At 43.3% G+C, this 10,025-nt stretch overlaps 2 protein-coding genes across 8 annotated transcripts in view; both read right to left on the bottom strand.

Annotated features, from left to right (window-relative positions):
* Positions 1-110, bottom strand: part of SUGT1 (SGT1, suppressor of G2 allele of SKP1 (S. cerevisiae)) — a 26,790-nt gene extending 26,680 nt beyond the window's left edge. For 3 of the 4 annotated variants that reach the window (XM_010576603.1, XM_010576612.1, XM_010576619.1), the window contains exon 1: positions 1-110. This exon is cut by the window's left edge and continues 151 nt beyond it. In XM_010576603.1, the coding sequence (XP_010574905.1) occupies positions 1-17 (17 nt within the window). In that variant the 5' untranslated portion in view covers positions 18-110. The other variant, XM_010576627.1, reaches the window with a different exon arrangement.
* A 1,610-nt stretch (positions 111-1,720) lies between these two features.
* Positions 1,721-10,025, bottom strand: part of ELF1 (E74-like factor 1 (ets domain transcription factor)) — an 84,855-nt gene continuing 76,550 nt past the window's right edge. For all 4 annotated transcript variants that reach the window (XM_010576564.1, XM_010576581.1, XM_010576572.1 and 1 more), the window contains exon 9: positions 1,721-3,410. In XM_010576564.1, the coding sequence (XP_010574866.1) occupies positions 2,792-3,410 (619 nt within the window). In that variant the 3' untranslated portion in view covers positions 1,721-2,791. The remainder of the gene's footprint in view (positions 3,411-10,025) is intronic.

The following is a 10,025-nucleotide window of genomic DNA, read 5'->3' as shown; positions in this document are numbered from 1 at the left end:
GCCGCCGCCGCCGCCATACCGCCCGCCGCCCCCGGGAAACTTCTGGAGCCGCTCGAGGCCCCCGCGCCACAAACCCCGAAGGCCGCAGCCCGCGCAAGGCCTGACGGGATAGCGGCGGGGAGAAGCTCCTCCCGCGCTTCTCCGGGAGTGGGCGGGGCCACTACGGCAGCCCGGGCAAGCGCGGCTCCGCCCCCACCATAGAGCGGGAGGACCAGCGGTGGTAGAGCGGCACCCACGAGCAGCTTCCCGCCCGCCCCCTTCCCTCCCCCCCGGCGGCGCTGAGGGGGACGGCGGTTCCTTCGCGCTGCGAATGTGAGGCCTCGTTTTATGACTTACTCCAGCTTCTCCCTCCCTTTGTCGTAGCAAGGAGAGCTAGAAGTACGGGTACACCCGGCGGGGGTACCCCCGGAGCCGAAGGGACGCGGGGAAGGGAGTGATTTTCCTTTCCTGTTGGTTACACAACCGTCCGCCGCTGGAGACGCGTTACTGTCTGCTGGAGGTTTTCCCCACCTCTCCACCTGACATAAACTAAGCTGACAAATCGTTTTCCCTTTGTGATAGCTGCATCTGTGGCGACAAGTTTTTGTCGGCGAAGTTGTAACCTTATGGTGCGATTTTTTTTTTCCCTCCACGTTTCCAGTAAATCGGGAAAACAACTTCCCCACGTTTAAAAACACTTATGTCAAGTGTTACCCCTTAGATTTCCAAGTATTACAAAATAACCTGTACTACGGGAGAAAGTCCCCACTTTATAGTCTGATTAAAAAACCCTAGCCTCCCTCTCCAGTGCTTTTCATCAATCTGAAACAGCCCGCAGGATGAGAACTGTACCAGGTACGCTTCTACAAGGCTTACCAGCATTCCCAGCACGTTGCCAGCGCTCCCCAGCTGCGGGCAACGCTGCCAGATATCCACCCCTCCGGAGAGCTGGCAGCCGTCCCTTCGGTTTGGGTAGGGCCAGCCTTCCCGAAAATGGGGTGGGGTGCGTTGGATTTGCAGGTGGAAGCCTGACCGCGTGGGAGTCGGAGGGAAGAAACGTGGAGTTAAACGGGGCAGCCATGGCAGAGAACTGCTCGTTTGATACGGTTGGTAGAGTTACTTCTATTCAACTAGACCAAACTCCCTCTACCACAGTTCTGCTCCTGTTAGTTTTTCTAGTACTTATATGCTTTAAATTTAACCTCATGAACCAATCAATAAAACTCCTACATGAATTCAATCATTGAAAGTCGTGTTTCCTTTAATTTTATGTTCCACTGATCTTAACAGGCATCGTACTTATTTTTAATCCACTTTCTGTTGAAACACTGCAATATGTGAGGTTTTGAAGCCCTAGTAATTTGGGCCAACAGTTGTGTTATACGAGCTGCAAAGACCTTTGCAATGAATGGCACCCCAGAATTACATTCAAAGTTTTGCATTGTTTGTCTGTAACATGTTGGGAAGTGATGGAAAAGGGCAAGTTTAAGTCCAGTTCTTGGATTTAGCTCAACTTTCATTTGAGCCACAAAAACACACAGTACTGCGATTTCAAAGGATACCCACAGCATGTTGGTTGTGTTCAAGTCTGTTCAGAAGTGATTCATGGATTGCACACATCCCACCGCTGACCCGCGGTGATTAATCACATTATCCTGTTTCTTGGTGTATTCTGGTTATTTATGATGATCGTCAGGACATTGTAATAATATAAAAACATTTCAGAGTAAATACAGAAAAATGTTTTTCCACTTGATTTATTTTCATAATAAACCAATTAAAAATACAAAAGACAAGGACCCAAGGTTCAGAGGGCTCCATCATTTAAAAATTTGTCTTTAAATACAAATTCACTCTGTAATATGAATACATATAACATTAGACCTCTAAACATAATGATCTTATTTGCATCTATCAAAAATTTGTATGGAAACAAATTAGCTGAAAAAACTTCCCTGTGACATTGAATGTACATTATTTACAATCAAAAAAAGAACTCTTAGCAGTATTAATCTCCAAATACCTGCATAAACTGTATATATTTTGTTTCCCTCCCCCCTTACAAATTAATCTGAAGTAGAAAGCAAGATTGTTAAGCTTCATAGTCGCAAAATGGCATGAGACGTTTGCACCTGTAGTGATGCCGTTAGCTTCTGTAATTAAATATATCTGATGTTTTTATATAAAATACCAACAGGGCATTGTCCGTTACTGGAATAAATGTTTCGTGTACTCTCAATAGGAGTGTATATTCAATTTTGCACACACAAGAGCTTGTGCTGCAAAAAAATGCAAGAGAATACCTGGTTATCAAAGTCTAAAACTGGTGTAATTCACCAGTATGAAACAGATAATTGATCATAAAAAACTCATACACATGGAATGAAAATGTCCCACTAAAGTAACTGTTGCTTCAAAAGTTAAATGATACACGTACGGATTAAACAGAAAAGGTTATAATAACGTTACTGCAATGTAAATTGTCAACAGACTGAAAATGTACAGTAAGAAAGAAGTTTGAAACTTTGGCCAACAACCTCAGGAGAAAGTCTTCATAGCATAAAAAGCATGTTCCTTCACGCCTGTACTTTGAAACATGAGTAATAGATAACTTTATTTATATGATAACATTTAGCAATTAACAGAAAATCAAAATCCATTCTAAAGCATGAATTCTAACAATTAAATGCAGAAATTAAGTAGCTTTGCAAAATCTTGCTTCAGAATCAACTCATATATACATAACTGAAAAGGTCCCATCACATTTATGAAAATAATCATCCACAGGGTCTTTTTTTTTTTTTTTTTTAATTTATTGATATGAATTGGGTTCTAATGGCTCATTTTCTTGCTTCACTTGCACGTTAGATGGGAAACCATTCGAACTGGACACTACCATCACAAACGGTTGCTGCTGGAATCTCTGCTCCGACTGCTCAGTATCATCTAATTTGTCACTGTCTTCTTCTTTTACCACACCTTGTACGCCAATCTGTTTCGTTTCTGGTGCTTTAATAACCGAAGTGATCACCGTGCCCGATGGATGAGCTACTACCTGTGAGCTGCTAGGCGAAAACGTTACCACGGGGGTAGTGGCACTGAAGGATGGAGACGAAGCCATGTTGACTGTTCCATTGCAAATTGTCTGCACGCTGCTGGTGAGCACCTGCTGAACTTGTGCTGGGCTCAGCACAATTGAGGAAGGAGGCGAGACTGGCTTCTGAGACTGTAGCATGACGTTTTCTTTAAGAACCGTCATAGATTGTGAAGTAGGAATGGCTTGTAAAATGAATTTTTGGGGCGTTGTTGCTGCGGCTGGATCTGTGCTGGCTATCACTGTAGTAAGAGGCACTGTTTGGAGTGTTACAGCATGCAGCTGCTGATTTCCAGGTGAAACAACCACTGGAACTTGGGTCGGAGTCTGTAAAGTCCTATTAAAATTAGAGAAGATTATAGGGTCAGAACACTTCCACGTTGAGTTTTGAAAAATAATCATAGATTTACTATTGAAAAATCACTTGGCATCATAAACATTTCATTTACTCAGTGGTTCCAGAAGAGGTAGCAGTCGCTCTCCTAATAAAACAAGAACTGGACCTGACCCCTGAATTCAGCAACACGGTTCCCGAAGTAAAGGTACTCTGTGTGAACAACACTATCATTCCCAAACTGTACAGCCTGCCTTTGAGTCGTTCAGCAGTTCATCAGAAAACCTGGGAATCGCATCCGAGATCTCCTTCTCAAGCATCAACCAACATCACAAGCATGACCCGCTACATATCTGCCATCAACTTCACGAGGCACCCTAAGTAATTCATAAGTCATGAGCCTAAATAATTTGTAAATCAGGCCTCAATTCTCCTGACATCTGTATATACATTTACCTACATGCAAAAGTATCTGCACTGTGACAGTGAGTCTGGCCAGGACCTTCCTGGACTCACAGGACACACAGTTCTCTGTCTGCCAGGCTTGTACACTCCTTCTCGTGAAGCAACTCAACAGAATTTGCTCCCAAAACATCGGTTTAAATTAGGAATGATTCCATCAGTTGCAGGCTCACAGACTTGGGTACCACATTGCTTTCTATAGAGGTACAGCTGAGAGGGCAATGTTAGAGGATTAACAGCCATATTGCTAAAGTACACAACGACTACAATGGACAATGGTGACTTAGAGACGCGGCTGAAACGCATACACTCCAGTCACGCAAATATAACCAAAACAAACAAAAAACCCCAAACTACAACATTCTCCTGGTGAAGCAAACGATTTCCAGGGGAGGGAAAGAGGAAGGGAAGGGTAACTGCTTTGACACCCTCCCACAGCTAGCTCCAGCCCACCGTGCCACGCAGTCTCTGACAATCGTTCTCTTTCCTTCTGCTTCTCCTGCAAAGTTCTCTCCAACCTTCCTGCTTTCTCCTACCTGCCCTCATCCCCCTTTCTAGTCTTAAGCTCTCCCTTGTCTTTTCTTGAACATATTCGACACTGACTGAAAAGAAAAATAACCAACTCCTGCCTTCTCCTAGCTTATGTCTATCCCTGCTGAAATCACTTCATATGGAAAGCGATTTACTGTCAGCATTTGTACTTTCAAGTCCATGCACAATACCGCATGCTCTTCCTTCTGAAGACTGGTCCTCCGATATGCTGTAAGGGTTGCCTACTATACATCTACTATGGAATGTCCTCCTTTCTATAGTCCTTCTACCCATGTAGTACCTATTTCTTAAAGCTCTGTGAAATCCTACTTGCCAGCGTTTAGCCACTGACCAGTCAGATCAAACTCAGCATATTCAAAGCTTCAATTTAAAACCATGCTCTGGCTATCCCAGCTACAACAAAAAGCTTACCAAAGCAGGACTCACGTGATGCTGAAGCTATGGGGCAATGTGGATGCAGATGCTGCTGCTGGCGGTAGCCCAAACACACAGGGTGCTGCATCCCCCCCTTTCTTAATGCAGCAGCAGAGACAAGCGAAGGAATATTTGCAGAGATTTCCCAGGCCCCTTTCAGCTCAGTCCTCTGGGAAAGGTCTCTAGCTGAGCTCCAAAGATTGCTCCAGCAAAAGCAGCTCCAGTAACCCAGCTGGTATCAGGCTCAGAGCACATCAGTACTCCCAGAGCACCCTCCAGCTGCCAGTCTCTGCTGCCCGCAATCTTTTCCCCACCTCCTATGTGTTCCTTCTTGGTAATAGAAGGAACAAAATCTGCACGTGTAGCTTTCTCTTCCTCACAAGAAAGAAGACTGCAGTACCCAAGAATGCTGCTATAGCAGAACAAATCCAAATCCTTGCTCATGAGGCTCCCACACAGGTCTCATCACAGAGGCCATAATAATTTGTGAGACACAAAATTTGATGCAAATGACACCAGAGTCAATTTTGAGCTCCTGTTTCACACAACTGGAGACAGCCCAAGGAAGAAGCTCATGGAAATGGGAGCTGGCTGGAGGTGAAGCACCAGCTAGAGTGATCGCTTCTTTCTTTCCAACTTCTGGAGAACTTGGTGCTGCACAGCAAATACCAACAACCGAGCTTAAAGTGCAAGGCTCAGAATGACAGCACCAAGGCTCACACCAAGTCTGCTAAGGGTTATCAGTGCTAACTCTTCCCCCCCCACCAGCAATTCCCCTGGGACCTTTATAGTAAAATAACAAATGTCTGTGTCAGTAACAGGATGCAGGCATCCACTAGCTTTTAAAAAAAAAAAACAAAAAAACGTAAACTACCTACAGTTAAACAAACTTGCAGTAAAATCAAAATGTCACATAGATACAGCTCAACCCAGGAAAGTCTACAGAGACCAGCAATGCAAGTGGAACAGCTAAGAAGGAAAGACAAGTGACACTTGCCATCAGAAAAGCATTAAAGTATCCAAGTAGATACCAAGCCAGCTCTTTAATCCATGAGGAAACTTACTTGAGCCTGAAGGATTAAGATCAACTCAGTAGTTGCAGCTTTGAAAGCAGCAGCTGAAGCTGCTAGCTTGTGCTGGTATGCCATCCAAGTATTACTTTCAAGCTACTTTCTTGTTCTTGGGCTTTTTTGTTTTAAAACAAAAGAGTAAAAATAAAAGCTTCTAGCTGCTAAACAGCTGTAAAGGACAACCTCAAAAAGTGTGAACTGGATCTAATCAGTGCAGAAGGTATTCTTCAAAGCACTAGGAGCAACAGCTCTGACAGGACCAAACCAGACCGTTTGTCTCAGCACACTATAATTAGTATTTGCATACTGATGTTACGCCATTTTATTTCTCCTGAAAGCAAGTCCCATACCTGTACATCATACAGTGACTAATAGTTTACTCCAGGTGCTCTATCTTCTACATCAGTCAAGATACATATATATGATACACACATATATAAACATGTATATACACATATATGTATACACACACACGGTGTGAACTTGCTAAAGGGAAAAGCATGCAGCAGATGTCTGCACAAGCACAGGATTAAGTAGCACATTGTTATTTATGCTAATGGTGGCCAAGCAAGACATTTGCCTAATTGGTAAGACTACAGAGAACTGTGTCTGTTTACAAACTAAAAATCTATCTGCTCAAACTATGTGCCTTGAATATCATTGAAAAAAATACAGGTTTGGTTAATCGTTTTGCCTGTGTTAAAAAAAAAAGTACACATAACTTAAGGTGGTCTGTAATACTGGGCTACATTATTTTAGGTGCTTTGAACTGTGTATTTTGCTGTGTTTCTGAATTTCACTGTCAATTTCCTAATGGCCTTCCTACTCTTAAGGTACAAAATCTACTGGGCGATTACTTTAAAAGTTCCTGCTGAGGTTACAAAAAGAACAAGAACATTGAGCAACAGTGATGAAAAGGAAATGCTGCCATAAAACAATCTGGTTACAACTGAGAAAAGAATGACAAAAATTCTGAAGTCATTTTAGCTCGGCAGAAAATGATCATCTATTTCTTGGTCCATTTGATACTGTTAACAGCCTAGAATTGTGCAATATCACATTAGATCATCAAGAGGTAACTAGTGATAAAGCAAACAGTAAGTGACAGGCAAGAAAAACAAGTTTATTCATGGCAATTTATATGAAATTTATGGAATGGAGAAAGGGAGACGATAAAAAAAATAAATTGAAGCTATAATCCAAGGTAAACGAAGTATTTCACAGCACAGTAAGAAAATGAAACAAGGCAATATTAAGAAATACATAGAGAGAGGTAACAGAGGAGAATTCCCTCCCCAACATATACATTGTTCAACCCACACCTATAAGGGAAACAATGGCCTTGAGATAAGCAGGCAAATTTCCAGGGACTTTCCCCATTTGTTCAACTGACTGGTTGCAAACAACTCATTCAGTCAAGCTAGTAAGAGTGAGGGAGGTGAAGGGGTGGGATGTGTTTGTTAGAACCACTTCAGATGCCTGAGTCAAGAGCAATCTCTTTTGAGTGACTATAGGAAGCATCAGCCAAATGCAACTCAGGAGCTCCACGGTCACTGCAAACTGCCCCACAGCTGCACTCCTGTACGAGTCGCCAACAATCTTGTCAATACTTCACCCCAGCCTATTGCCTCATAGCCACTGGCCCTTCTACAGCCCAAGCCACGCAGACAGGAGCTGCTAAGCCGTCTAGGGGGAGATGTCCACGAGAGGTAGAAAGGCACTTGATGCCTCCATGCCCAGTCTGAACACAGCCTCCTCCGAAGGGAGGGCAGAACTTGCCTGTTCTTGTCTAGCTCTTTGCCTGGACAAGATAATCTCTTATGTCAGGAGGACGGAGACAGAGGACTCAACTCTCAAGTCTGGTGTCCTTGTTACTGACCCATGCAGCCTTACATTCTTCTTTCCAGAATTTTTCAAAACTGCACGTTCACCTGAATTAAAACTCAGAAACTTTGCTACTAAGAGAGACCTGCAGAAACTTCACCACTTTCGACAGTGCCAAAGACATGTAAAGAGAGCTCCTGTAGATAGCTTCTCATTGTGCAGAAACAAAATTAATCTGTCTAGATGACTCTGAAGTCCCTTCTGCTGTAAGCAGCCTTCTTCCAACCTACCACAGAAACTAAATCAGAATTCGGCTTAAGAAAAGGTCTTCTCAGCTGCAGGAAAATCAAATCAAAATGTTTGGTCATAACCAAACTCTTTGCTGTGATGGAAGCTGTCCCTATTGTAAATGTGTTCTGAGAAACACGCCCTGTTGTAAGCTAAATGAGAGTTTCTTGTAGAAGTCTACTGAGATCACATCAGCCTATTTCTGACCAACACCTCCCTCAGGGACGGCATTTTCCTCACCATCCTGAAACCTGAAATGCAGTCAAGCCTTCACGTAAGAGCTGACACAGATCAGCTCTTTGCAACAATTACCCGCCTCTCTTCCTTTGGGGAAGGCTACAGCAGCAGTGAGCCAGATACAACGGTATCTGCTAGTCAGTGCGCTGGAGAGCTTCTACTGCAGGCCTTCCTTTGGAGCATGAAGACCCAATTTGTTGCACTGGTGGAAGACCTACTGTCTAACTGCAAACAGAAGCAAAGCATGAGCACTGATGCCAGCCGATCAAAGTAATTCCAAATATTAGCCAGGAGTTGTTTCCGATTATCTACAACTCCTCAGCTGGTATCGTATTCCTTCGCTCCTGTTGCCCACGAAGTCCCAGGGAGCCCTAGTGAGCTCTTTACCGAGACTGACACCTATGATATTTTTTATTCAGCATACCTATAGGAATGGCAGAGGAGTGAAGGGCTACAAAATTAGTTGACATCAAGGAAAGAGAACTGAAAGCAGATGGTCAATGTAAAATCTCAACAGGACAGTGCCAGACTGCCTCCCTGTGTCTGTGTAGTTATGCCAGCTCGAGCAAAACCAATATAAATACAGTGTAAAGTATGATTACAGAACATAATGGTGACATTCACGGCACAACTTACACAAACTAATGTCTATACGTGGCACAAGATACAGACACTTCATTTGAAACAGCAGCTGTAATCACATTTTCAGAGTTGATAAACTCATGCTAGACAAATCTGTCTATTTTTCAGCATCAGCATAGCTGCAGTCAGACCACCGAAACATCACAGCCTGGACACAGAAACAGATTATGGAACAACAGCAGAAAGCCTATGTGTTTGCTTGGGGTAGACATGACTTTCAAAGGTATTCCCTCTGCTTATCAGGACAATCCACCGTGTTGGCATATTGTTGGCTTCATCACTGTTCTTACAGAGAATGCTCATGCCCAGAAAAAACACGATTCACCTTCAGCCACTTCCTTCTCCTCTTGAATGAGGATCTTGCCACTGTAGTCCACGCTTGTGTCACCTTCAGGATGAATTACTGCAATGTTTTCTACCCCAAAGGTTGCAAAAAGGTCAAGATGAAAGCTGGGGCTGATTCGTCATGTAGCAGTTCTCCAGTTCAGAAGTGAACACACAAAGCATATTCCACTGGTCCTCTGTGGTCTGTATTAGCTTTTCCCCCAGCTACAGAACAGAGTCAGGATACTGGTCTTCTAACATGCTCTGTCCAAGCTATCACAATGACAACTTGAAAATACAGAAAAGAAACAATAAACTGCATTTTGATAGAAACATTCTGTTTAAAACCTGAAGTCTGCTAAAGCATTGCACAGGATCTGTCAGCAGCCAGCTAATTGCAAGTTTCTTGGTATACAGAGCTGCCAGCTAGAAGATTCAGCCATGTCCCACACAGTCAATAACAAATAGAGACATATAATTTTAAATTACTCACAATATGATCTTCTCTGAACCATTAATAACATGAGAACCTCTTTTCACTCCATCCAGAAGACACTCCACCTTAAATCACTACTACTCTAGACTACAGATAAATGAAAATGCATCTTTCTTTATCTGCAGCCCTAGTCATTTAAGGGAGAAATTTAATTGCCCAAATGTAGGCACCTTAGAGCCCTGTACAATGTCCTAGACCAGTAAGTCCCTAGTCTTACAGGAAACGTACACTTTCTGGAGCAACAGAAAGGATGCCCTTTACGCTCAGAATGACTCAATGCACATGGAGCTGAATCCCAGGCCTACTGGC

Source organism: Haliaeetus leucocephalus, unplaced genomic scaffold (genome assembly GCF_000737465.1).
Source record: "Haliaeetus leucocephalus isolate CR32 unplaced genomic scaffold, Haliaeetus_leucocephalus-4.0 Scaffold32, whole genome shotgun sequence".
NCBI classification, from domain to species: Eukaryota; Metazoa; Chordata; class Aves; order Accipitriformes; family Accipitridae; genus Haliaeetus; species Haliaeetus leucocephalus.
The sequence above is the reverse complement of the archived record's forward strand: the minus strand, read 5'-3'. Positions and strand labels throughout refer to the sequence as shown.